Genomic DNA, 27,863 nt, shown 5'->3' with positions numbered 1-27,863 from the left:
GCCTCGCCCGGCTAGTTTTTTGTATTTTTTAGTAGAGACGGGGTTTCACTGGGTTAGCCAGGATGGTCTCGATCTCCTGACCTCGTGATCCGCCAGTCTCGGCCTCCCAAAGTGCTGGGATTACAGGCTTGAGCCACCGCGCCCGGCCACATTTAATTATCTTTTGAAACCAGAATATGGAGCCATGATGGTTCTAGGGTTAGTCAGGTGGTTCAAAGGTGTCATCAAGGATCCAAGCTCTACTGTTGTCTTCTGCTTTGCCATCAGCTTTGTCTCCAGGCTTGTCCCTCGTGGTCACAGTGTGGCTGCTGCAGCTCTAGGCATCACACCCTTCCACAAGAGCATCAAAAGCAGAAAAGGATGGGCATGGGGCAGAGCCCTCCTCGTGGGTCCCTCTCTCTTCATCAGGAAGTAAAATCTTTCCTGGAGGTCCCCTAGCAGATGTCCTTGTATGTCTCACTGGCCAGAACCACTTCATGGATCCACTAGACCAATCGTGAGAATGGAAGTGCCATCATTTCCTTATCCCAGATATAAGTTCATCCCCCAGAGCTGACCTGTTACCCGCTGTACTCGATACAGCTTAGTCCTGTGAACAAAGGAGGAGTAAGGGCAGGCTGCTGCATGGGCTGCCTCATGGACCTGAAGTTCTGTGATTCTTAGTGCTCCGCCTTTGGGAGGCTTCCTTGTTATGCTGCAGGGACTAATTGTGTTGTTCACACCTCCAGTGAGGCAATGGCAAAGAACAACTTTTTCTAAGGAAGGCTTTACATTCCTGAATGAGGCGGGAAACGGATGGATTCACTGGCCAAGAAAAATTCAGTGAAAAAACTGAGCCCAGCAGGTCCTCTGTAGTCCAGGGGCCCATGATTGAGCTGCCTGTTGCGAAGAGGGAGTAGAAAAGATTAGAGATCATTGTAAATTATGAGGCAAGACCTCAATTAACTTCCTCAGCAAACTACTGGTTCTTCTGCCTGTCCAGGCTGCAACTTCAAGTATTCTTAGTAAGTGGAGTCATTCTTTAAAGCTGCTTAATAAAGTCAGATAATAAATGATGAATGTATTTGTAATGGCCATTTTTTTTTTTTTTTTTTTTTTGAGATGGAGTCTCACTCTGTCGCCCAGGTTGGAGTGCAATGTTGTGATCTCGGCTCACCGCATCCTCTGCCTCCCAGGTTCAGGCAATTCTCCTGCCTCAGCCACCTGAGTAGCTGGGATTACAGGTGCCCACCAGCATGCCTAGCTAATTTTTGTATTTTTAGGAGAGACGTGGTCTCACCATGTTGGCCAGGCTGGTCTCAAATGCCTGACCTCAAGTGATGCACCCACCTCGACCTCCTGAAGTACTGGGATTACAGGCATGAGCCACCATGCCTGGCCTGTAATGGCCATATTAAGAACCTACTATGTGCCGGGCACTGTGCTAGGTCCTCAGGATACCAATACAAAGGGACAAGGTCCTAGTCCTTAAGAGGCTGACATTCCAGTTGAGGGATACCACAGGTATCAGATAAGCCAGCTCTATGACAAGTGAGTTATGGGGCAGGAGAATGGGAGTGGCCACTTCTACCTAAGAGGTGACCAAGAAAAGAAGTGACCTTATAAGAGCAACACATGCTTTTGTCTGATGTTGAGAATAGCATGAGCCAGAGGGAGCCATTGGTTAAGAATGGCAGACACTGGATGTGTGGAGCTGAGGCTGGAGGGCTCTGTGGCCATGCTGGGAAGTGTATGTCTTACACTGCAGGTAAAGGAAATAAATAGGCAAGTTTTCAGGTAATGTCAGTCAAATTATTTCCCAGTTTTCTCCCAGAGATTACAGAGGATTTTTATTTCATTTACTTAATATATTACATTGATTATGTTCATTTATACATTATGTATGTATTATGGACCAGTTGTTAATAACAAAATTTATACCTTTGCTATAAACTATGGATAGACTAGTTTATAGCAAAATGTCTAAAAGGTATATTAGGTATATTGCTCTTATAAGGTCACTTCCTTTCTTGGTCACCTGTTAGGCAGAGGTGGCTGCTCCCATTCTCTTGCCCCATAACTCACTTGTCATAGAGCCTGCTTATCTGATACATGTCGTATCCCTCAACTGGATACTGGTCAACCTCTTAAGGACTAGGACCTTGTCCCTTTGTACTGGTATCCCCAGTAGTGGTTTCTGGCATGTTTTTGTTGTTTGTTTTTTTGAGACTAGGTCTTGCTGTGTTACCCAGGCTGGAGTGCAGTGGCACAATCACAACTCACTGCACCCTCCACCTCCTGGGCACAAGTGATCCTGACTCTCCCACCTCATTCTCCCAAGTAGCTGGAACCACAGATATACACCACCCTGCCCGGCTAAGTTTTGTATTTTTTTGTAGAGATGGAGTTTCACCGTGTTGCCCAGGCTGGTCTCAAACTCCTGATCTAATGGCTTAAAGAGGACCAAAAAATTTTAATATTTGCTATTTCCCAAATACTTCTCAGTAGACAGGGGCATTGACAGACTCTTGTTTTCCAGCAGTCTGCAGAGGTATTCAGAAATGATTCTGCCCAGTCCTAGGCAAATCTCTTGTGGTGTTTGTGGGAAGCCAGAAAGATCCTTGCCTGGAGCCACAGGTGGTACTGACTCCAGTGCTTACTGCCTCAGGCCTTTGTTCAAGTGTCACCTTATCCATGATGTTGGCCTCTTTAAAACTGCAGTCCTGCCCATCCTGATCTTTCTTACTGTTTTTTCATTTTTCATACCACACACATATCCATACTGTTTACTAACTTGTATTTATTATGTTTACCCCTGCTAGACTCTTGAGTCTTAAAATTTAGTAGGACTCTCTGTGTGCTCTGTTCACTGGTGTATCTCAAGCACCTAGAACAGGGTTCCTCAACCCCTGGGCCGCAGACTAGTACTGGTCCGTGGCCTGTTAGGAACTGGGCCACACGGCAGAAGGTGAGCAGGCAGGCGAGCATTACCACCTGAGCTCTGCCTCCTGTCAGATCGGCAGCATTCGATTCTCACAGGAGCTGAACCCTATTGTGAACTGCGCATGCAGGGGATCTAGGTTGTGCGCTCCTTATGAGAATCTGATGCATCACCCCCACCCCTGGTCTGTGGAAACACTGTCTTCCATGAAACTGGTCCCTGGTGCCAGAAAAGTTGGGGACTGCTGACCTAGAACAATACCTTATGGAAGACCTAGACTCAGAGGGCGGTACCTAGGTAATTAGGAAGTATAGGAAGTTGATCGGTTCTTGGAAGCTGTGACTTGAAGCAAAATGATGCACTGTATAACAAAGCCAGTTTTACCACAGTTGATACTGTCAAAAGAAAAACTTCGGCTGAATTCAATTTAAAAGAGCTTAATTGAGCAAGGAATGATTCACAAATTGCACAGCCTGCTGAGCCAGAGTAGGCTCAGAGACTCCACTGCAGTCATGTGGTGGAAGATAATTTATGGACAGGAAAAAGCAAGCAATGGACAGAAAAAGGAAAAGTGACGTACAGAAAATGGAAGTGAGGTACAGAAACAGCTGGATTGGTTATAGCTCGGCATTTACCCTATTTGAACACGGTTCAAACAGTTGGCCACATCTGATTGGTCAAAAGTTGGGGACTGGCATGAGTGCAGGCTAGTCTGTCTACACCCCCACTTGTTATAGTCCACGATGAACAGAGAAACCTTTAGGCCAAATTTAAAATATGTAAGGAGGCAGCTTTAGGCTAAACTTAACAACACAAACAAGAGTTAACTTCCTATGACATATACTTTAAGTCACAGTTTGCGAGAACCTACTGAGGACGTTAAGTGAGGACTTACAGTACCCCCTTAAGGTTTCTCCACCTCTTGTCATTGGCCATCCTCTGTCACTAAACAGAAAGGAGTTACTAAGTCAAGAATGAAGATCTCATTGCATTTGCTAGAGCAAAGCTGCTCATCCCTGCTTGCATGTCTTTAGTGTTGAGGGTAAAGGCCATAGTGCCCTGGAAGGTGAACTTCAGAGGTTGTTAAAGGGTCATGGAAATAAAGAGGAGGCGGGGTCTTGGATTGTGGTTGCAGAGCACTATAAACTGACCATAACCAGATGGTGTTCTTTTAAACAGGTATAAAAGTTTGGTCACTGGGACCCGAGCAAGAGGGGTCATTGCTGTCCTCTGGGTCCTTGCCTTTGGCATCGGATTGACTCCATTCCTGGGGTGGAACAGTAAAGACAGTGCCACCAACTGCACAGAACCCTGGGATGGAACCACAAATGAAAGCTGCTGCCTCGTGAAGTGTCTCTTTGAGAATGTGGTCCCCATGAGCTACATGGTGTATTTCAATTTCTTTGGGTGTGTTCTGCCCCCACTGCTTATAATGCTGGTGATCTACATCAAGATCTTCATGGTGGCCTGCAGGCAGCTTCAGCGCACTGAGCTGATGGACCACTCGAGGACTACCCTCCAGCGGGAGATCCATGCAGCCAAGTCACTGGCCATGATTGTGGGGATTTTTGCCCTGTGCTGGCTACCAGTGCATGCTGTTAACTGTGTCACTCTTTTCCAGCCAACTCAGGGTAAAAATAAGCCCAAGTGGGCAATGAACATGGCCATTCTTCTGTCACATGCCAATTCAGTTGTCAATCCCATTGTCTATGCTTACCGGAACCGAGACTTCCGCTCTACTTTTCGCAAAATTATCTCCAGGTATCTTCTCTGCCAAGCAGATGTCAAGAGTGGGGATGGTCAGGCTGGGGTACAGCCTGCTCTCGGTGTGGGCCTATGATGTAGGCTCTCACCTCTTCCAGGAGAAGATACAAATCCACAGGAAACAAAGAGGACACGGCTGGCTTATTCTCATTGTGAAAGATAGCTACACCTCACAAGGACATGGACTGCCTTTCTTGAGCACTTCCCTGGACCCACCACGTATCTAGCTAATACGTATGTGTCACTAGTAGGCTCCAAGGGTTGACAAATATATTTATGATCTATTCAGCTGCTTTTACTGTGTGGATGATGCTGACAGCTTGAATGGATTCTAAGAGACACTTTTGTTTTTAAAAGTCTGCCTTGTTTATGGTGGAAAATTACTGAAACTATTTTACTGTGAAACACTGTGAACTATTATAGTGCAAATCTTTTTTAACTTAGAGGCAATGGAAAAATAAAAGTTGGCCGTACTAAAAATGTATACTTGTTCCTAGGAAGGTGATCTCAAAAATTAAAAGTATAATTATTCGGCTGGGCGCAGTGGCTCACACCTGTAATCCCAGCACTTTCGGAGGCCAAGGCGGGCGGATCATGAGGTTAGGAGTTCAAAACCAGCCTGTCCAATATGGTGCAACCCCATCTCTACTAAAAAATACAAAAATTAGCCAGGTATGGTGGCACGTGCCTGTAGTCCCAGCTACTTGGGAGGCTGAGGCAGGAGAATCACGTGAATCTGGGAGGTGGAGGCTGCAGTGAGCCCAGATTGCATCACTGCACTCCAGCCTGGGTGACAGAGTGAGACTCCGTCTCAAAAAAAAAAAAGTATAATTATTCAATCAAAAAACTGCTGTATTAATTTAGGGAAATGATATTCTCATAAGTCAAATTTTCATCATGTAATTTTAAGCTCCATTCCTTTCCATATACAGAAAACTACCTGTGGGGAAGAAACTGGTGAAATGGGATCCCTCCTCTACCAAATTCTGCCTTCTAGAGCTAGGTAGGGAATTTTGCTTCTCTCCAAAGTTGAAGTTTCGTTAAGTTCTTGGAACCCAAAGTGTGAAAATTTTACTAAGTAAAATAATTTAACTCTGTGTGTATACAAAAAAATTAGCCGGGCGTGGTGGTGGGCACCTGTAGTCCCAGCTACTCAGGAGGCTGAGGCAGGAGAATAGCTTGAACCTGGGAGGCAGAGCTTGCAATGAGCTGAGATCATGCCACTGCACTCCAGCCTGGGCAGCAGAGTGAGACTCCGTCTCAAAATAAAAGGCTAAGTAATGTGGACACAACATGATATTAGGCTTTATTTGAATTTAAAATCTTGATTCCATCCAGGGACATTTTTTACCCAAGCACCTCAGAGACTGGCTTAGGGTTTTTCTTGAGAAGACTGTACAAGGCTTCTAATCATACGCAAACCCTCCACAGCCCACGGCTCCAACCCACAGCACCTCCTGCAGTCCTGGAGGGAAAAGGGATAGTAACATGAAGTGTCTGAAGATCTATTTCACCTCTTTTCCTTGTGAATCGTGACATTTTAAATGCATTTCTTGACAGGATTCTATTTTGAAAGAAGGATGCTCAATCTGTACCTTTTATGCTTCTTGTTTCTTCTCCATCAATAATATGTCAGTCAACTGCTTGTCGGAGACACTTAGCTGCTGACAAGTCCTCATAACCTGACTAAGGTAAACTGCCAAGAGATGCTTGCACTGGAATATAAAACACACACACCTATTAGAAATAGGCAGGGCCGAGGCTGGCCAGTCTAACCAAGATTTCTCATTACCATCTTATTTGGCAGGAAAAGACTAGAGCACACAGATTACAGGGTCTCTAACTGATTGTCTGAAAACTGTGGACAGGCCGGGCATGGTGGCTCATGCCTGTCATCCCAGCACTTTGGGAGGCCGAGGCATGTGGATCACTTGAGGTCAGGAGTTCAAGACCAGCTGGGCTGATGTGGCAAAACCCCATCTCCACTAAAAATACAAAAATTAGCTGGGCATGGTGGTGCACGCCTGTAATTCCAGATACTCAGGAGGCTGAGGCATGAGAATCGCTTGAACCCAGGAGGTAGAGGTTGCAGTGAGCTGAGATCACGCCACTGCACTATAGCCTGGGCGACAGAGCCAGACTCCATCTCAAAAAATAAATAAATAAAAACTGCAGATAAAGATGATGAGACAGGTGTATTCTCTTTAGAAATCAGAGTGGACAAAGACAGACTGACTTTGCCTGCTGCTTTGGAAAACGGCTTAGATCCATCAGGCACAAGGTATGTAACCCATGGTGAAAACCAAGACTAGCTGCGCTCCTCACTTTAGTCCTAAGTGATATTTCTTCCTTGCCTTCAGAAAGCTGTCACAGCAATGGCTAACATTCCTTGAGGCACTATGCTGTGAAGTGCTTTCCACAGATTACCTCACTGAAATCTGACAGCTCCCTAGGAAGACAGGTATTGTACCCAGATGCTCATCAGAGTCTCTAGGCTACTCTCTTAGCTACTGTGTTATACTTCTGGGGTTGGGGGGCGGGGAGTAGTGGCGAAACTCTTGCATATATTGGCCTGTACACGCTTCTGGGGAGATGATTATGTTGCAGCTGATGTCAGAGAACACAGCTTTATGTTGCAGCTGATGTCAGAGAACACAGCTTTAGATCCTGAAGGGGCCCTGGTTCAATCCTGTCTCTTGCAGTTGAGATAAACTTCCGGCACATCAGTTATGAATGTGGTCTCTTGTACAATGGTATACCCAACTTGCCAGCCAGGTCCCAAGATGTTTAAGAAGTTAACAGTGTAAAAGAAGGGAAGAATGGAGTGGACACCATTATTTGCTTCTTTGGCAAGACTTAAAAAATAGCTGCCTGCTTTCAGGAAGGTGGCGTTTTTCCCTTTGGAATAAGGTGTGTATGAGTATGTCCTGTTTCTGCTTCATGATCCGGACTCTGATGAAATTGGCAAAGGCTTAAAGGAATAGGTGAAGGTACTCATGCCCCATGTGAAGGTCAAGTGTGGTGTCAGGCTGTCTTACAGGTAGTGCAAAGATATACGACATGGCTGAAGGTAGGATATGCAAAGTTGCCAACATCGAATTTTAGTTCATACTTTTATGGGGCCATCTAATTCCCCTTTTTTTCCTTCTCAAAGCTTCACTCATGATCTTTTAAATAAAAATTCAGGAAATTGATGTAGTTGTAAAAATGACATTGCATTTTGAGAGGCTAAACCCCTAAGAGATGACTAACTGAAGTCAAGGACAAAAAGCTACCATTTGTTTCAACATGTAGTAAGATTCCCATTTTGTAGAATAGTTAAACCACAAAGTAAGGCCAATTTCTCTCTACATTCAACTACAGTGGGAAGAGCCTTCCCCGTCCTCACCAGGATGCTGTCACTCTTCCGTAGCACTGAGAAGGCAAATGCAGGACATGAACAGTAATGACAAGAAGCCAGACACGTGTATGTTTTACCAGAACTTCCAAGCACCTACAAAGAAAGGATAGATGGGATCAGACCTCAGATGATGTGCTGGAAAAACCACCTCTTTCCCTTTTTATCTATGTAGACTCAGAGCTGCTCTGCAAATTGCACTGAGAAGAACTGCAGTTATGTTTTACATGAAAGACGAAACAACTTCTCTTCCTCCAGCGTGCAGACTCTCCCTTCCTCACCTCAGTGCTTACCTTTAGGACTTCATATAAAGGAATTGAAAAGTTTCAGATTAGTTCAACCAACCACATAGACCATTCTCTTCCGACACCTAGTGGTTCATGGGGCCCACTCTATGGGCAGACTGTAAGAAGGAAGTGGAGGGGCAATCTCTCATCTACATTTCATTGTGGGGGTTCTTAACCTTTGGTATTTCACAGCAGGTGTGTAAATTTCTAAAGCTTCCTACATACCTAAAGAGAGAGTAAAAACAGGCAAAGCATCAGTAGCAGGGCAGGAGTAAGACAGGTCTCAGGCCAGGTGTGGTGGCTCAAGCCTGTAATCCCAGCACTTTGGGAGGTTGAGGTGGGAGGATCACTTGAGCCTCAGAGTTCAAGACCAGCCTGGGCAACATGGTGAGACCTCGTCTCTATTAAAAAAATTTTTTTTAAAGTCAGGTGTGGTAGCACATGCCAGTAGTTCCAGCTACTTGGGAGGCTGAGAGGGGAGGAATGCTTGAGCCTGGGAGGTCAAGGCTGCAGTGAGCTGTGATTGCACCACTGCATTGCAGCCTGGGTGACAAAGACCCCGTCTTTAAAATAAAGATAGGTCATAGAAGAAAAGAAGAAACTGGGAAGAGGCTTTTGAAAAGCATTTGGGAACAGGAGAGCAGAGAGAATAAATAAAGCAAAGACCCTTGTGAAAGGAATGACTCAGCTGTTAAGGATGGAGGTCTCAGGAAAAGAGGCAGGCCCAGATCTGCCTACTCATCTAGCAGGATGGAAGGAGGACCCTGATACATAGTGGGCTGGGAAGAGGCACAGTCTAACAGTCTTGGTGGTGGTCAAGAGGGACAAAAAGGAAAGGTACAGGAAAAACAAGATACATCTGTAGTATGATTGCACAAATTTGTTGGAGAAATCCTTTGTTTAAGTCTCTCTACCACCAGCCAGTCAAAAACTTTTTGTTGAGGTCTTCATTCCTAGAGTTAACTTCCCAGTTGGAGGCGTAAGATTCTTATTAGTATCTGAGGGAAGCAGAAATGTCCTGAGGGTGATTTTATAATGAATTGCCACTTAGGAATTTGCCACACGGCCTTCAAAGCACTTTTAGGCTCTCAGATGGCAATCTAAATGAAAAAGCAAGAACTTTAAAATTTTTTTTGAATTACAATGTTAGCACTCCTAGGATTCTTTAACCTTTCTTACCCACAGAGAATGAAGCTACAGGTGTGGTCTGACTGCAAGAACAAACAGCAGGTTCCAGTGCTGCGCTTTTGTCGCATTTTCAGCGGTTCATATAATGCAGTTATCCCACTACAGCTTTTATTAACATTTTTTTAAAATTTCTATTTTTTGGAGACAGGGTCTTGTTCTGTCATCCAGGCTGGAGTACAGTGGTGTGATCATAGCTCATTGCAATCTTCAATTCCTCGGCTAAAGTGATGCTCCCACCTCAGTGTCCTGAGTAGGCAGGAGTACTGGCGTGCACCACCACCACACTATGCTAATTTTAAACATTTTTTGTAGAGATGGGGTCTTGCTATGTTGTCCAGGCTGGACTTGAACTGCTGGGCTTAAGTGATCCTCCCACCTTGGCCTCCCAAAGCACTGGGATTACAGGCATGAGCTACCACAGCCAGCCTCAGTGTGGTTTTTTGACAGTCAGAATTCCTTGGGAGTTACCAAAAATGGCCAATGATTGGGTAAGAAGATACCTACTGAACACATTCAAGATTTCAGTTCAGGCCGGGCACAGTGGCTTACGTCTGTAATTTCAGCACTTTGGGAGGCCGAGGTGGGAGGATCATGAGCTCAGGAGTTCAAGACCAGCCTGGTCAATATGGTGAAATCCCGTCTCTACTAAAAATATGAAAACTGGCTGGGCGTGGTGGTGAGTGCCTGTAATTCCAGCTACTCAGGAGGCTGAGGCAGGGGAATCGCTTGAACCCAGGAGGCGGAGGCTGCAGTGGGCCAAGATTGCATCACTGTACTCCAGCCTGGGGGACAGGGCAAGACTCTGTCTCAAAAAAAAAAAATTTCCGCCCAGTTACAAATTAGGTGTTGAAAAAGCACACCTTGCATATTACCTACCGCAAGGCTCTGACGTGTTATTAACATATCACCTAGACCATTCAGTATCAATGGAGAGACTTCCCCGCATGTGTGGAAGCTTACAATGAAGGAAGAGCATTAAAGCAGATTGTTTTTCACTTAATCCTAAAGAAAAAACCCACAACATCCAGCAGTGACATGTATAATTCTTTTTTTTTTTTTTGAGACTCCATCTCAAAAAAAAAAAAAAAAGTTCAACTGCCTAAAGCAATAAACACTGAAAGAGGTTAAATTTTGAATTTGCTTTTCGCTTATCTAGCAGTAGACAACTAATGAACCCAATAATCAGGCAAAATCTGAGTTAGAAACATTTAGAACTGGAAATTGACCTTAAGGATAACATAATTCAATTCCTTCACCCTTCAGTGAAAAAACAACTTCCTCTTACAGGAATTGCTCCTAGTTTTCCTGCTTATAGTCTGGAATGTTTATCCCCAGAAGGAGAGAGCTTTTTAAAAAAGGAACATGCTGGAAAGAGGATACTCAGACCATGGCTGACTGCACTTGTAGGAACCTCACTTGGAGGTGGTTTCTACTATGGTTCTACTGTGGTTTCAGTTAGGTCACCAGGAGAGGTGACCCATGTACGAGGTCATCCATTCATGGGTACAGTTTTATTTTATGACTGCTCCAAGCCTCTTAGGACACTCTACAGTGTCTCTGTTGTTCCTTGTGTTGGGTGCTTCTCTCTGAAAACAGGATTATACATTCCTGTCCTGTTGAATACAGGCTGGCCATGTGACCTGCTTTAGTAAAATCTGAGTAGCCAAGCAGAAAAATGTTAAAAATTGTGTACCATGTTTTCCTTTTTCTCTTTGAGATTCACAGTGTTCCAGATATGGGCTGCTTCACTCACTGGGATCCCTGCATGAAGCTGTTTTGGAATAGAGCTACAACTGACTCCTGGTGGATACACAGCATGAATGAGATCTGAAACTTTGTTTTTGTAAGCCTTTCAGATTTGTGGTCATTGTTACCACAGCATAACTTAGCCTCTCCTGATTGAAATATCTCCCTTCTTAAGTGAACCAAAAAAGTATAACAAGTGGCCAGGTGCGGAGGCTCAGGCCTGTAATCCCAACACTTTGGAAAGCAAAGGTGGTGGATCACCTGAGGTCAGGAGTTCCAACCAGCCTGGCCAACATGGTGAAACTCCGTCTCTACTAAAAATACAAAAATCAGCCAGGCGTGGTAGTGCACACCTGTAATCCCAGCTACTCAGGAGGCTGAGGCAGGAGAATCGCTTGAACCCAGGAGGCAGAGGTTGCGGTGAGCCAAGCATGCCATTGCATTGCAGCCTGGGCAACAGAGCGAGACTCCGCCTCAAAAAAAAAAAAAAAGTATAGAAAACAACTCAGGTGTCAGCAACATAACAATGACTTTAGAATTTTTTCACATTACATCTGGAGAACAATAATATTAGAGTTGACCTATGGGATGAAGATTGACCTATGAAAAGATAACTAGCTGGGCATTGAGGCAGTATGTGACTCAACTTTTATCATCTCATAGAACTCCTGAATTCAGCCAAATTCTTACTATATTACCATACAGTGCAACCATTAAGGTTAATTTGAGGGTGTATAAGATTTCTGCAGCTTCATTTAATTCAAAGTCCAAGATGACAGTAACAATTCTTGGAAGTTAGTATTTTATAATTAATTAAGCAATATAATATATACCAGATGTGAACGACAAAAACTAAACAAATAACTTAAACAAGTTACTGTTGACCAATGGGAAGAACAAAAAGTCAACAGTAATTAAAATATTTCAAACAAAAGTCTGCTTGCCTAGGTCAAGTGTTGTGCCCATAATGGAATCAAGACCAAATATCCCAAACTAAAGCAAAGTGAAAAACCTGAAGGTCCCTCTAATTTCGGGTATTTTAGCTACCTAAAAACCAAAAATAAAAACACCAGGAAAGAAGACAGACACACCTCCTCAGGTACAAACTGTAAGTTCAGTGACTTCGATTATTAATCTCTAAGTTCTCCATGAGAAAATTCATCTAATAGGCAGTCTCTTTTGAGTAGGCCAATACCATCCAAAAGTTTTTTTTTTTTTTTTTTTTTTTTTGAGATGGAGTTCTGCTCTTGTCATGTCACCCAAGCTGGAGTGCAATGGTAAGATTTTGGCTCACTGCAACCTCCTTCTCCCGAGTTCAAATGATTCTCCTGCCTCAACCTCCCGAGTAGCGGGAATTACAGGCGCCCGCCACCACACCCAGTTAATTTTTGTATTTTTAGTAGACACGGGGTTTCACCATGTTGGCAAGCTGGTCTTGAACTCCTGACCTCAGGTGATCCACCTGCCTCGGCCTCCCAAAGTGCTGGGATTACAGGTGTGAGTCACCATGCCTGTCCATCCAAAAGTTTTAAACACAGCAACCAACACTAATTACCATATTTTCCTTAATGCAGAAATGCATGAAGATTTTACCAGATCAGTGTGAGGAAGGGCAAGTTAATTCACTCAGCAAAGGCATCTATCTGCCCAACCAGGCTTTGCTCGAGCCATTCACTCCCTAAGACCACTCACACGATCTTTCAATGAGAGTTAACCAATATGGTCTCACCTCTGAGAAGATAACTGTAAATAAACCAGAATTCAAACTCTGAAAAATTTACCCTTTTCTGGTCTCAGTAAGGCCTGGATTACATACAAGAGCTGATGGCTTTTAGACAGACACAAGACACATGGCTTCCAAGACAGACACAAAATTTTGGACACCACTGCCAATATTTTCATTTCATTCATGATTTCCTTCCTTCAATCCCAGCTGCACTTACCACTGTGTCTCATATAGCTAAACTGGGGTTGGGTGGTACAGGGAGAAGGGTCAGGTGGTTGGAGTCTGGCTCCCTGTTTATATAGTCTTTATTCATGTCTCATAAGACAGGCAGTGTGGGGTAGCCAGATGTGACTGTTACTTTACTTTTCTGCATTTCCGTTTCCTGCAAAAGAAATAAACTTGCTGGGTTTTTGCAGAGATGGGTCTTACTATGTTGCCCGGGTCAATAGAGGGTGAGATTACAGGCGTGAGCCACCATGCCAGGTGAGCAGACTTCTACACAATGCTCTTAGGTACAGTTAGTAGGTATTTATCTTATTATTATTGTTTTTTTGAGACGGAATTTCACTCTTGTTTTGCAAGCTGGAGTACAGTGGCATGACCTTGGCTCACTGCAACCTCTGCCTCCCAGGTTCAAGCCATTCTCCTGCCTCAGCCTCCCGAGTAGCTGGGACTGCAGGTGTGTGCCACCACACTCGGCTAATTTTTTGTATTTTTAGTAGAAAGGAGGTTTCACCATGTTAGCCAGGATGGTCTTGAACTCCTGACCTCAGGTGATCCGCTTGCCTTGGCCTTCCAAAGTGCTAGGATTACAGGCGTGAGCCACCACACCCAGCCATCTTATTTTAGTTACAAAAATGTCTGGAGGATTTTGTTAAGTGAAACTATGCTAAGTGAAATAAGCCAGGTATAGAATGATAAATACCACATGATCTCACTTATATGTGGAATCTAAAAAAAGCTGAACTCATAGGCTGGGTGCAGTGGCTCATGCCTGTGATCCCAGCATTTTGGGAGGCGGAGAGGGGAGGACTGCTTGAGGCCAGGAGTTCAAGACCAGCTTGGGCAATATAGCAAGACCCTGTCTTTATTTAAAACAACAAAAAAAATGTTGAACTCATAGAAGAAGAAATAGTGGTTACCAGGGGCCTTGGGGTGGGGGAGGAAGAGGAAGATATTAGTCAAAGGGTATAAAATTTCAGTTAGGAGAAATAAGTTCAGGGTAACTATGGTACAACATGGTGAATATATTTAATAACAAAGTATTGGCGGGGATGGTGCTCATGTCTGTAATCCCAATACTTTGAAAGGCCAAGGTGGGAGGATCGCTTGAGCCTAGGAGTTTGAGACCAGCCTGGGCAACAGAGTGAGACCCTGTCTCTATAAAAACAAAGAAATAAAAGACTGAAGTACTGTAAATTTGAAGATTGCTAAGATAGTGGATTTTAAGTGATCTCACCACAAAAAAAAATAAGTATGTAAGGTATTAGATACGCTATTTAGCTTGATTCAGTTAGTTATTCTACAAGGTATCCATATATCAAAACATGATGTTATATGCCATGAATATAGACAATTTCTGTCAGTTAAAAGTAAATAAAAATTTTTAAAAATTATCAATTTGTTAATTTTACCAAGTTGGGGCAAAAGCTTTTTAACAGTCGAGGAAATATTTAAAGCTAGTCACCAGCTTCTACAGAGATGAAGAAAACATTTTGTCCTAAGGGGTTTCTGTAGGGATCACCCCCATCTGTGGACTTCTACCTGGTAAACATGCCTTCCACTGGGTGATGAGATTAAGGTGATGGACTGTCGATCAACTAGGTCCAAGGCCTGGGTGGCTGATGAGCCAAAGAGAAACTTCAGCCTGTGAAATAAAAACACTTCAGATTAGAAGGCCTGATTCTCAAAGTCACCTCAGTAACTTGACCCAAAGGATCACTAGCCTTAGCATTTTTTAAAAATTCATTTTAATTTCGAAAAAAGGAAAATAATACAGCAAAACCCATGGACCCATTCACTCCCCAGAATTAATGATAATATCTTCTGTACTTACTTCAGATCTTCTTGTATTTTATATATATGTGTGTATATATTTTATATATATATATTATATATATATATATATATGTATATATATGTTTTTTTTGTTTTGAGATGGAGTTTCACCCTTGCTGCCCAGGCTGGAGTGCAAATGGTGCAATCTCAGCTCACTGCAACCTCCGCCTCCCGGGTTCAAGCGATTCTCCTGCCTTAGCCTCCCAAGTAGCTGGGATTGCAGGCATGTGCCACCACACCTGGCTAATTTTGTATTTTCAGTAGAGACGAGGTTTCTCCATGTTGGTCAGGCTGCTCTCAAACTCCAGACCTCAGGTGAATCTGCCCGCCTCGGCCTCCCAAAGTGCTGGGATTACTGTATGAGCCACAGTGCCCAGCCTGTATTATATTTTTAATACAGGGAGTACACTGTTAGTGATAAAGAAGCCCTCTTTATACTTCTTTGTAGTGCTTCCTGTACTTCCTCTTACCTTCCCCTTATCACCGAGGTAACCACATGCATTTGTTGGTTTCCTTCCTGTTAATGTGTTCATATTAAATATTATATGTAGAACATGGCCGGGCGCGGTGGCTCAAGCCTGTAATCCCAGCACTTTGGGAGGCCGAGACGGGCGGATCACGAGGTCAGGAGATCGAGACCATCCTGGCTAACACGGTGAAACCCCGTATCTACTAAGAAATACAAAAAACTAGCCGGGCGAGGTGGCGGGTGCCTGTAGTCCCAGCTACTCGGGAGGCTGAGGCCGGAGAATGGCATAAACCCGGGAGGCGGAGCTTGCAGTGAGCTGAGATCCGGCCACTGCACTCCAGCCTGGGCTACAGAGCGAGACTCCATCTCAAAAAAAAAAAAAAAAAAAAATTATATGTAGAACATATGTATGCACACATACATAATAAACACGTGCATATATGTATGCATATACATATATGATATTGTTTTAAAACATAAAAGATATATTGTAGGCTTCTTTTTGCTGTTCCTGAAATAGCTCATGAAAAATAAAAGAAAATATAAAATATCATAGAATTCTTTTGGCAACTTGCATTTTTCTACTCAATGCATTTTTGAAAATGAGGCATGTTTGACAAACATCTGTTTTTACTTTACCTTTGAATAATATTCCATTATATGTACACACTGAATTTTATTTAAATACCCTATGTATGGACATTCTGTGTCCATTTTATACTATTATAAATAATACTCGATTATCCCCATACGTATCCTTTGGCATACATCTCTGAAAATCCTCCTTTAGTTTATGTAACTAAAGGATACGTTCATTTTTCAACTTTAATAGATATTGCCAATAGCTCTCCAAAGTGGAAACGGGGCCAGGTGTGGTGGCTCATGCCTGTAATCCCAGCATTTTGGAAGTCTGAGGCAAGAGGATCGCTTGAGTCCAGGAGTTCAAGACCAGTGTGAGCATGTAGCGACACCCCATCTCTAAAGAAAAAGAAAAAAAAAACTAAAACACATAAAAAAGTGAAAACAGCACTCCCACCAGCGCTGCGTTAAGACTTCTATTTTCTCAGGCTGGGCGCGGTGGCTCACGCCTGTAATCCTAGCACTTTGGGAGGCTGAGGCAGACAGATCACCAGAGGTCAGGAGATCAAGACCATCCTGGCTAACATGGTGAAACCCCGTCTCTACTAAAAATACAAAAAATTAGCCGGGCGTGGTGGCACACGCCTGTAGTCCCAGCTACTCAGGAGGCTGAGGCAGGAGAATCACTTGAACCCGGGAGGCGGAGGTTGCAGTGAGCCGAGACTGCGCCATTGCACTCCAGCCCAGGTGACAGAGCAAGACTCCGTCTCAAAAAACAAACAAACAAAACAGACAGAAAAACCAGACTTCTATTTTCTCCATGTCCCCACTAACACCAGTATTATCAGGCTTTTTTAAGTTTGTCCATCTGAAGATATTAAATGTGTACTTTTTGGATTAGTAATAAGGCTCTCCAACTGTTAAATGATACACAGGAAAAAATTTTTATATGTGAGAAAATTCTTATAATGTTAAGTGAGAAAGATTGGAAAGAAAATTATATTTTAGGAACTCTCAAGCATGTTAACTTTCTTAAAGGAAAGCTACAATTATGTCAAAATTAAAAGTTTAATTTTTTTTTTTTTCCTTGAGATGGAGTCTCACTCTGTTGTCCAGGCTGGAGAGCAGTGGCACAATCTCGTCTCACTGCAACTTCCGCCTCCTGGGTTCAAGAGATTCTCCTGCCCCAGCCTCCCGAATAGCTGGGATTATAGGTGCAGGTCACCATGCCCAGGTAATTTTTATATTTTTTTTAGTAGAGATGGGCTTTTGCCATGTCTCAAACTCCTGATGCCTCGGCCTCCCAAAGTACTGGGGTTACAGGCGTGAGCCACCGTGTCCGGACTTTTTTGTTTTGTTTTGTTTTTTGAGACAAGGTTGTCATCCAGGCAGACTGGATTCCAGTGGTGCAATCATGGCTCACTGCAGCCTGAACCCCCTGTGCTCAAGTGATCCTCCCACCACCTCAGCCTCCCTAGCAGCCGGGACTACAGGTATACACCACCACACCCAGCTAATTTTTTGATTTTGTAGAGACAGGGTCTCTCTGTGCTGCCTAAGCTGATCTCAAACTCCTGGCCCCAAGTGATCCTCAAGCTTTAGCCTGCCAAAGTACTGTTATTACAGGCGTGATGCACCATGCCTGGCCAAAATTTAATTTTTGGAAAAGGCAGTAAACCAAAATTTAAGTTTATAAAAGGCAGTAAAACCAAAATTTAAGTTTATCTAGTTTATAAAAATAACCCACACTTAGGCCAGGTGCAGTAGCTCATGCCTGTAATCCCAGCACTTTGGGTGGCCAAGGAGGGAGGATCACAAGGTCAGGAGTTCGAGATCAGCCTGGCCAATATGGTGAAACCCCATCTCTACTAAAAATACAAAAATTTTAAAACATACATATTCTGGGTCAAAGAATATGTATGTTTCAAATTTTCTGTTTAAAAATAAAAACATTTAAGAGTGATTATTACTGGGTGGTATGATTATTGATGCTTTTTATAGGTTTTATTTTCCAATAAAAGTTTTTTGTAAGTGTGGGTTATTATTATTATTATTTTTGAGTTGGAGTCTCACTCTGTTGCCCAGGCTAGAGTGCAGTGGCACAACCTCGGCTCACTGCAACCTCCACCTCCCAGATTCAAGCGATTCTCCTGCCTCAGCCTCCCGAGTAGCTGGGATTACAGGCATGCGCCACCATGACCGGCTAATTTTTGTATTTTTAGTAGAGATGGGGTTTCACCATATTGGCCAGGCTGATCTCGAACTCCTGACCTTGTGATCCTCCCTCCTTGGCCACCCAAAGTGCTGGGATTACAGGCATGAGCTACCGCACCTGGCCTAAGTGTGGGTTATTTTTATAAACTAGAAAATAAAATGGCAGGGTTAAACTCAAACTGAAAAGTTAATGTTTTAAAGAACTTATATGACTTAACACAGAGTAAGACAAACCTAGTAAGTCTTCAAAATTAAAATGTTCAACTTCTTCATTTTTTAACAAACCAGCCACATATAGAACAAATTATTGGGGGAAATAGAAAAGAGTGCTTTGAATTTTTATATTAAACATATGAAGATTTAGTCTACAAAATAACAAAATACAAAACACAATGAAATAGTTTGTCGGGAACCTTACCAATCAATCATAGCAGTTACCTTTAAGGATTTTTTAAGGCCAGGTGTGGTGGCTCATGCCTGTAACCCCAGTACCCCGGGAGGCTGAGGCGGGCGGAACTCCTGACCTCATCCTCCGCCTGCCTCAGTGTGCGGCACCTGTAGTCCCAGCTACCCAGGAGGCTGAGGCAGGAGAATTGCTGAAACCTGGGAGGCAGAGGCTGCAGTGAGCTGAGATGGCGCCACTGTACTCCAGCCTGGGCGACAGAGCGAGACTCTGAAAAAAAAAAAAAAAAAAAAAGACTTTTTTTTAACCTGCTCTGTCCACTATAATACCTATTGTGAACATCTCTTGAATGCATTAAAGATTTTTCCATATCACTTTTAATGGCTACGAATAATTCTACTGTAAAGATGAATCATTTTTATTCTCTTCAAACCCCATGAATTATTGTTTCTAGGTTTTATTGCTACCACAAACAATACTGGATATTCATCACACTAAGAATATCCTCACTGTAAAATCTTTACGTCCATCTATAATTAATTCCTGGGTATATGTTCTTCTATGTGGAATTTCTGGGTCAAAGAATATGTACGTTTTAAAGTTTCTATTGCCTGTTACCCTGCAATTTACATTCCTGTTATAAATGATCCCTTTCCCCATATTTCTGTCAACTTCTTTTCTGTGGTCACTAATTTTCTAGATGAAAAGTTATGTTAATTTGTATTTTTGTGGTCACTAGTAAGATTTATCTTTTTCCTCCCAAAGTATTTGGTTATTTGCATCTTTTATTCTTTGCCCTTTTGTTTTTAAAGTAGTACATTTTTTTCCAGTAACATTTAATTCTTATTAAAAATTTAAGAAATACAGTAAAGGTTACAGCCCTTCCCTCAATTCTACCTCCTTCCTTGCCCCGAAGAAAAAACAGTGGTAGAGCTTGGTATATATTCTTCAGAACTTTTATTTTTTTAGAGACGAGGTCTCACATCACCCAGGCTGGACTGTAGTGCCACAATCATAGCTCACTGCAGCCTCGAACTTCTGGGCTCAAACAATCCTCCTGGAACAGGTTTTTTTTTTTTTTTTTTGAGACAGTCTTGCCTCCGTCACCCAGGCTAGAGTGCAATGGCACGATCTCAGCCCACTGCAACCTCCATCTCCTGGGTTCAAGCGATTCTCCTGCCTCAGCCTCCAGAGTAGCTAGGATTACATGTGCCTGTCACCATGCCTGGCTCGTTTTTGTATTTTTAGTAGAGATGGGGTTTCACCATGTTGGTCAGGCTGGTCTCAAACTCCTGACCTCAGGTGATCCACCCGCCTCGGCCTCCCAAAGCATTGGGATTACAGGCGTGAGCCATTGCACCTGGCCAGGACTTTTAAATATAAGTGTATGTCAGCAATTAAGTATCACTTATACCTAGGTAGCTTTCACTTTTTTGATCTCTGCAATTTTGAACTAACTGACCACTCTATTTTATTCTCATTTAAGTAGTCATATCATCTGCAAATAAATGGTAATTGTCTTTCCTTGCAGATAGGTACATTTCTAATTTCTTTTTCATGTGTTAAATAGCTACAATTTTTTTTTTTTTTTTGATAGAGTTTCCCTTTTATTGCCCAGACTGGATTACAATGGGGCGATCTTGGTTCACGGCAACCTCCGCCTCCCGGGTTCAAGGAATTCTCCTGCCTCAGCCTACAGAGTAGCTGGGATTACAGGCATGCACCACCATGCTTGGCTAATTTTGTATTTTTAATAGTGACAGGGTTTCTCTATGTTGGTCAGGCTGGTCTCGTACTCCCGACCTCAGGTGATCTGCCTGCTTCAGCCTCCCAAAGTGCTGGGATTACAGGCGTGAGCCACTGCACCTGGCCAACAGCCACAATTTTTAAAACAGTGTTAAATAAGAGTGGCAAATAGGACAATACTGGATATCATGTTGGCTATTCAATTGAGACAATTTTTAAGAATCATGTCAAGAAAATATTATTCCTAGTTTATAAGAGTATTTTTTATTTTTATTTATTTTTTTTTTTTGAGACAGAGTTTTGCTCTTGTTACTTAGGCTAGAGTGCAATGGCACAATTGCAGCGAGATATGCAACCACCACCTCCCGGGTTCAAGCAATTCTCCTGCCTCAGCCTCCCAAGTAGCTGAGATTACAGGTGTGTGCCACCACGTCCCACTACTTTTGTATTTTTAGTAGAGACAGGGTTTCACCATGTTGGTCAGGCTGAACTCTTGACCTTAAGTGATCCACCCGCCTCAGTCTCTCAAAGTGCTGGGATTGCAGATGTGAGCCATGGTGCCCAGACTTTTATTCTATTTTTAACATTTTTTTTGTAGAGATGGGGGTCTCCCTATTTTGCTCAAGCTGGTCTCGAACTCCTGGGCTCAAACAGTCCTCTTGCCTTTGCCTCCCAAAGTGCTGGGATTACATGTGTGAGTCACAGTGCCTGGTAGTAAGAATATTTTTATTTATCTTTCATTTATTTATTTATTTATGAGACGGAGTCTCACTCTGTCCCCAGGCTGGAGTGCAGTGGCGCGATCTTGGCTCACTGCAACCTCCACCTCCCAGGTTCAAGTGATTCTCCTGCCTCAGCCTCCCGAGGAGCTGGGACTACAGGTGCCTGCCACCACGTCCGGCTACTATTTTGTATTTTCAGTAGAGAGGTGTTTCAATCTGTTGGCCAGGATGGTCTTGATCTTTTGACTTTGTGATCCACCTGCCTCAGCCTCCCAAAGTGCTGGGATTACAGGCGTGAGCCACTGTGCCCGGCCAAGAATATTTTTAAAAATGAAGAGTTGATGTTGAAAGGATTTTAACATTAATGGTTAAAAAAATAAACACAACAGTATATGTACTTACGATAACAGATATTCATCAGGAACTGTAAAATGAGAATGGAAAAAACGTTAATCATATTAAGCCAGTGACCATTGACATAAAAATCTTAAAAAAAAACTGTAACTACAAACACTTCTGTGTGTGATGGTCAACTGAACCTATGCATCTGGTTTTACTCCTTCTCCAAATCCCACTAAAACCATAATAAAAGGATTTCTTTTTTCTTCTTTTGAGATGGAGCCTTGTTCTGTCGCTCAGGCTGGAGTGCAATGGTGCAATCTTGGTTCACTGCAACCTCTGCCTCCTGGGTTTAAGCCATTCTCCTGCCTCAGCCTGGGACTACAGGCATGCACTACCACGCCCAGCTAACTTTTTTTGGTATTTTTAGTAGATACGGGATTTCACCATGCTGGCCACGCTGGTCTCAAATACCTGACCTCAAGTGATCCACCCGCCTTGGCCTCCCAAAGTGCTGGGATTACAGACGTGAGCCACCGCGCCCGGCCAGATTTCTTTTTAAAAGTATGAATTCCAAAGGATGAGAAGGACAGGGAGAAACAACAGCTATGATACACTGGAAGCTGATAGAAGAGTGGAAAATGATTTATAAGACCTAAGAAAACTGAATCCTAGGCTAGCAATGGGGAGAGTCAAGCACCAGCCTGAGTTACACTGCAAAATCCACCTCTCCCCTTCCCCAAACCCTAACAAATTGGCACCAAATAGCTTCACTGGGGATGAAGCAGGGATATGAAAATAAGACTCTTTTCAAGTACGTTTGAGAAGTAGTGGCACCCCAGTTCCCTCCACAGCTTTAGGTGACTGCCTTTCCCTCATTCTGGCAAAAGAGCTAGGTTTATCTTCTGGAGAAGTTCAAACATAGGCTATCTGCACTAGGGAAAAATACTAGGTACAGTGAAAGTCAAGGTGTCACACTGAAAACAGGATCTCCTGCTCTCTTCCCTAACATGGCTCCCATAACACGAGCAATCAGGCCTTCGCCCTCCAGCCAGGAGACTGGAAGTCTTCCCTGGGTATATCCCAAGAGAAGTGGGAATGACACTGAAATGGTTTCCCCAACTAAACTGTCTAGTGAGAACAACTATAATGACGTTCATATTCCATATGCCCCTCTACCACCCAGAGCTTCCAAGAAGCTTTTTAGTCTTCCACTCTGAAATATGACTAGACAGCCAAGGGTTACCAGACAACAAAGGAAAAACGAAACAGAATAAAACAAACAGAAGAAAGTTAGAGGAAAAACTGCAGAAAGGAGAAAATTTTAAACATCTATTATTAATATTTTATCATTAGAAAAAAGTTAATGCAATCAGAAAACAGGCACAAAACATTAATAAGAAAAATTAATGAGAAAAAATTAATTTTCTGAAAAGAAGTTATAAATTAAAAATACATGGTACGTCCCTGTACTTTCAGCTACTTGGGAAGCTGAGGCAGTAAGACTGCTTGAAACCAAGAGTCTGGGGCCAGCCTGGGCAATACAATAAGACCCCGTCTCTCTCTCTTTTTTTTTTTTGAGATGGAGTTTCACTCTTGTTGCCCAGGCTGGAGTGCGACAACACAATCTTGGCTCACCGCAACCTCCACCTCCTAAGTTCAAGCGATTCTCCTGCCTCAGCCTACAGAGTAGCTGGGATTATAGGCATGCACCACCACGCCCGGCTAATTTTGTATTTTTAGTAGAGATGGGGTTTCATCATGTTGGTCAGGCTGGTCTCGAACTCCTGACCTCAGGTGATCTGCTGGCCTTGGCCTCCCAAAATCCTGGGATTACAGGCATGAGCCACTGTGCCCGGCAAGACCCCATCTCTTAAAAAAAAAAAGCAGAAATCCAACAGAAAATCTGGAAGATAAAGTTGAAGAAAGTTCCCAGGAAGTAGAGAATATATAAAAGAAACACAGAAGCCACAGTAAGTCAACCAGAAGGACAACAGAGGACATCCAGTAACTTAATTACACAAATACTGGAAAGAACAGAGAAAACAGATGGAGGGAACTCATCAGTCAAATAATTCAAAATTCCCTACAGCTGAAGGACATGAAGTTCTAGCTTGAAAGGGCCCACTGTGTGCCCACACTGTGAAGTGAAAAAAACAAACTTTATCGGAAGATTCAGAACACTGGTTATAAAGAAAAGATAATTCAAACTTCCAGAGAAAATAAAAGTCACACACAAAAATCAGGAGTAACACTAGAAGCCAGGAGGTAGAATAAGATTTTCAGATGTCTGAAGAAATATTTCCAACAAATAATTCAATACCTAGACAAACAATCACTTAAGTGTGAGGGTAGAAAACGAACTTTTTCAGCTGGGCGCGATGGTTCACGCCTGTAATCCCAGGACTTTGGGAGGCTGAGGTGGGCAGATCACCTGAGGTTGGGAGTTCAAGATCAGCCTGACCAACATTTAGTATCTCTACTAAAAATACAAAAACTATTAGCCGAGCATGGTGGCGCATGCTTGTAATCCCAGCTACTCGAGAGACTGAGGCAGGAGAATCCCTTGAACCCAGGAGGCGGAGGTTGTGGTGAGCTGAGATCGTGCCATTGCACTCCAGCCTGGGTGACAAAAGTGAAACTCCGTCTCAAAAAAAAACAAAAAAACAAAAAAAACCCCACAACTTTTTCAGACATAAAAAGCCTCAAAAAGGGGCCAGTGTGGGGGCTCACAACTATAATCCCAGTACTTTGGGAGGCCAAGGCAGAAGGATCGCTTGAGCCCAGGAGTTCCAGACTAGCCCGGGCAACAAAGGAAGACCCCGTCTCTACAGAAAATAAAATGATCAGCTGGGCGTTAGGTGTGATTGCGCCACTGTACTCTAGGCTGGAGAACAGAGTGAGACCCGGTCTCAAAAAATAGAAAAGAAAGCCTCAAAAAGTACATCTCATGCCCCCTTCTTCAGGAAGCTGGCAGAGTATGTGTGCCATATAATAAGGTAGTAAGCCTGGGCAACACAGTGAAACCCTGTCTCTACAAAAAATACAAAAATTAGCTGGGCATGGTGGTACACACCTGTGGTACCAGTTACTCAGGAGCCTGAGACAAGAGCAGCTCTTCAGCTGGGGAAGTTGAGGGAGCAGTGAGCTATGATTGTGCCACTGCACTTCAGCCTGAGTAACAGAGCAAGACCTTGTCTCAGAAAAAAAAAAAAAATTTACATGGGCCGGGTGCGGTGGCCCATGCCTGTAATCTTGGCACTTTGGGAAACCAAGGCAGGTGGATCTCTTGAGCCCCAGAGTTCGAGTTCAGCCTAGGCAACATGGTGAGACCCTGTCTCTACAAAAAAATGCAAAAAACTAGCCAGCCGTGGTATTGTGCACCTGCAGTCCCAGATACTCACTTGGGAGGCTGAGGTGGGAGGATCATGAGGCTAGAAGGTCTAAGGTACAGTGAGCTTTGATCATGCTATTGCACATCAGCCTGGGCGACAGTGAGACTGTCTCAAAAAAAAAAAAAAAAAAAAGTAGTAAACCAAGAAAAAGAAAACTGTAGGATATACTAAACATAACACCCAACATAGATACAGAGAATTCCCAGATAATAATGGTGAAGAGAGATCTCAGGAAACAGCCAAGAGATTAGCCAGTCCATATTAAGCAAGTCAGAAGGCTCTAGAGATGTCTTCAGGAAGGTGAAACTGATAGCACACTTCATTCATCTGAACATCTTGAGGGGAGATTGAGAATACTAGTAAAGGATGTGAGGTTAAAGTAGGAATAAATATGTAAAAAACTGAACAAGTAAATAAAACCAAGACAGTTATAACTCCAGGGAAATCCAAAAGTTACAAAGAAAACGAAAAGTAATCATAGCTTCCTTCATGGTTCCACTGTGACTAGTTTATATATCATACAAGTATAAATTGGGAATCTTGATCTAAAAAAATTACCACTGAAGAATGGGAGTTAGGAAGGGTGTACAACTATACATTAATAGAACAAAGAATTTTTTTTTTTTTTTGAGACGGAGTCTCGCTCTGTAGCCCAGGCTGGAGTGCAGTGGCCGGATCTCAGCTCACTGCAAGCTCCACCTGCTGGGTTTACGCCACTCTCCTGCCTCAGCCTCCCGAGTAGCTGGGACTACAGGCACCCGCCACGTCACCCGGCTAGTTTTTTCTATTTTTTAGTAGAGACGGGGTTTCACCGTGTTAGCCAGGATGGTCTTGATCTCCTGACCTCGTGATCCGCCCGTCTGAACAAAGATTTTTAAAAACACATAAAACGGGGCTGCTGAAAATAAACATGAATCAACAGCATTGGTCCCTGTGTCTGAACCATGGGTGTCAGGGGCAATGATTATGCCCCCTTCAGGACTGTCAATGTGTCTTGTGAACCTTCTTGCAGGAGGGAAAAAACCCAAAACTGGCTGGGCACGGTGGCTCATGCCTGTAATTCCAGCATTTTGGGAGGCTGAGGTGGGTGGATCACAAGGTCAGGAGTTCAAGACCAGCCTGGCCAATATGGTGAAATCCCGTCTCTGCTAAAAATACACAAATTAGCTGGGTGTGGTGGCATGCACCTGTAGTCTCAGCTACTTGGGAGGCTGAGGCAGGAGAATCGCTTGAATTCGGGAAGTGGAGGTTGCGGTGAGCCAAAATGGTGCCATTGCACTTCAGCCTGGGAGACAGAGCAACACTCTGCCTAAAAAAAAAAAAAAAAGAAAAAACCAAACTACTGTCAGTGTATGGATTAATCTATTCAGACACAGAACAGTTCTGGTGATGATTGTTTAAAGTGACAGTATTCCAAACCCTCAGGCCATCAAATCTTAGAGCCCAGAACAATTGTATAAGTTAACATCAGTTGGCTTTTTTCCCATCTTTTTTGGAATCAAGTATGTTTGAATACCTGGCTGCACTAATCTTTCAAGCACATATATTTAAGTCTCCTTAATTTTGACTGAGATGAGAAAACAAAAGTTGGCTTATTTTTCTCAGTTCCTTAAAAACAGTAACTCAAGATAAACCCTTTCAAAAATGCAGTACAGTACTTTTAAAACAAAAGACATCCACATTGAATAAACAGTGGCAGTTTTGGGGCCTAATATGGCTGTTATTTATAAGCTGGCCATTTTTACATCGTGAGAGTAGTTCATTAGTCAATGCATTTTGATTAGATCAAATTTGATTTGATCTTATCCTAGCATACTCTGAACACATCTTGAGTTCAACCCTTCTCAAGTGATTTTGGCAAGCATAGCCAAAGAGCATCCTCTGCTGGTCAGAAAAAAAATGGTGCTTTCACAATACCCAGATTTACTCCAGTGATTGCATCCGCATTTAGGGTTTGTGGTTCTCAAAATGCTTTTTTTTTTTTTTTTTTTTTTGAGACGGAGTTTCGCTCGTTGCCCAGGCTCGAGTGCAATGGCCCGATCTTAGCTCACTGCAACCTCCGCCTCCCGGGTTCAAGCGATTCTCCTGCCTCAGCCTCCTGAGTAGCTGGAATTACAGGCGCCTGCCACCACGCCCAGCTAATCTTTCCTATTTTTAGTAGAGACGAGGTTTCACCATGCTGGCCAGGCTGAAACCTGACCTCACCTGATCCACCTGCCTCAGCCTCCCAAAGTGCTGGGACTACAGGCGTGAGCCACCGCGCCGGGCCTACTTTTTAAAGTGTATGAAAGCATTAACTTTAATGTTAACATCAGAATTTGAGAAAAAGAAGTTTAATAATTCAAAATTTCGTCTAAAATAATCCAGAACTCCACGTTTCTATCACTCACTGTAGGCTCCTGTCCCTTCCACCCCCGGGCGGGAACCCCTCCCAGGGACCCAGCCAGCTCTCAGCACTTCGGTCCCCACTGGTCTACTCGATCCGACGGAGGGGCTCCTGCAACTGCGCTGTACCCTAAATATTTGCTGAATCGTTTTGACTTTTACTTGTTCCAATTTCGCTTTTTTTTGGTTGCTTTTTTACGAACAAGAGGTTTAGAGAACCACACATGGAAAAAAGGCAAGGCCAGGCCCGGACGCCCCGCCTCCTGCCTCCCGGCCCGGCGGTGCCCGGATGCCGGGCTCGCGCCCACGGCGCAGCCACACACGACCTCGATCCCGTACTTCGCGCGCTCTCTTGCACCGCCGCGGCCATCTCGCTCAGGAGCTCCTCCACGACTGCCGGCAACACTACGGCCATCGTACCGCAGGACACGCCCTCCACGACTGGTCGACCGCTGCGACGCTCCAACTGACCGCGCCTACCCGCGGAGGATTCCGACGCCCGCCGGGGCAGGGCGAGACAGAGTG

The 27,863-nt window shown here is 43.6% G+C and overlaps 2 protein-coding genes across 5 annotated transcripts in view; one reads left to right on the top strand and one right to left on the bottom strand.

Moving 5' to 3' along the window:
* The window catches only part of LOC105491088 (adenosine A2b receptor), a 30,008-nt gene extending 24,842 nt beyond the window's left edge, over positions 1-5,166 (top strand). The window contains exon 2 of the mRNA XM_011757242.2: positions 4,100-5,166. Within this exon, the coding sequence (XP_011755544.2) occupies positions 4,100-4,760 (661 nt within the window). The 3' untranslated portion in view covers positions 4,761-5,166. The remainder of the gene's footprint in view (positions 1-4,099) is intronic.
* Positions 156-27,863, bottom strand: LOC105491087 (zinc finger SWIM-type containing 7). 4 transcript variants are annotated; one of them, XM_011757240.3, is made up of 6 exons: positions 27,678-27,862; positions 21,622-21,643; positions 14,793-14,895; positions 8,073-8,177; positions 6,280-6,399; positions 156-589 (listed from the first exon to the last, which is right to left on the bottom strand). In XM_011757240.3, exons 1-5 carry the CDS (start codon positions 27,751-27,753, stop codon positions 6,283-6,285), a joined length of 423 nt encoding a protein of 140 aa, XP_011755542.1. In that variant the 5' UTR covers positions 27,754-27,862; the 3' UTR covers positions 156-589; positions 6,280-6,282. The 4 variants fall into 4 exon arrangements, with proteins under 4 accessions (XP_011755542.1, XP_011755540.1, XP_011755539.1 ...); XM_011757238.3 differs by lacking the exon at positions 156-589 and adding an exon at positions 5,966-6,149; XM_011757237.3 differs by lacking the exon at positions 156-589 and having other exon boundaries at positions 5,966-6,399; positions 27,678-27,861.

Source organism: Macaca nemestrina, chromosome 17, assembly GCF_043159975.1.
Source record: "Macaca nemestrina isolate mMacNem1 chromosome 17, mMacNem.hap1, whole genome shotgun sequence".
Lineage (NCBI taxonomy): Eukaryota > Metazoa > Chordata > Mammalia > Primates > Cercopithecidae > Macaca > Macaca nemestrina.
Note: the sequence above shows the minus strand (reverse complement) of the source record. Positions and strands in the feature narration are given on the sequence as shown.

Bases quoted from the DNA above. Each gene is read 5' to 3' on its own strand.
- LOC105491087 (XM_011757240.3), bottom strand. From the start codon at position 27,753: ATGGCCGTAGTGTTGCCGGCAGTCGTGGAGGAGCTCCTGAGCGAGATG. The intron at 21,644-27,677 runs GTACGGGATCGA...CTCATTTTACAG, and splicing joins GGTGCAAGAGAGCGCGCGAA to TTCCTGATGAATATCTGTTA. The intron at 8,178-14,792 runs GTAGAAGTCCAC...CTTTCTTTGTAG, and splicing joins GTGGAAGGCATGTTTACCAG to GTGCTTGGAAGTTCTGGTAA.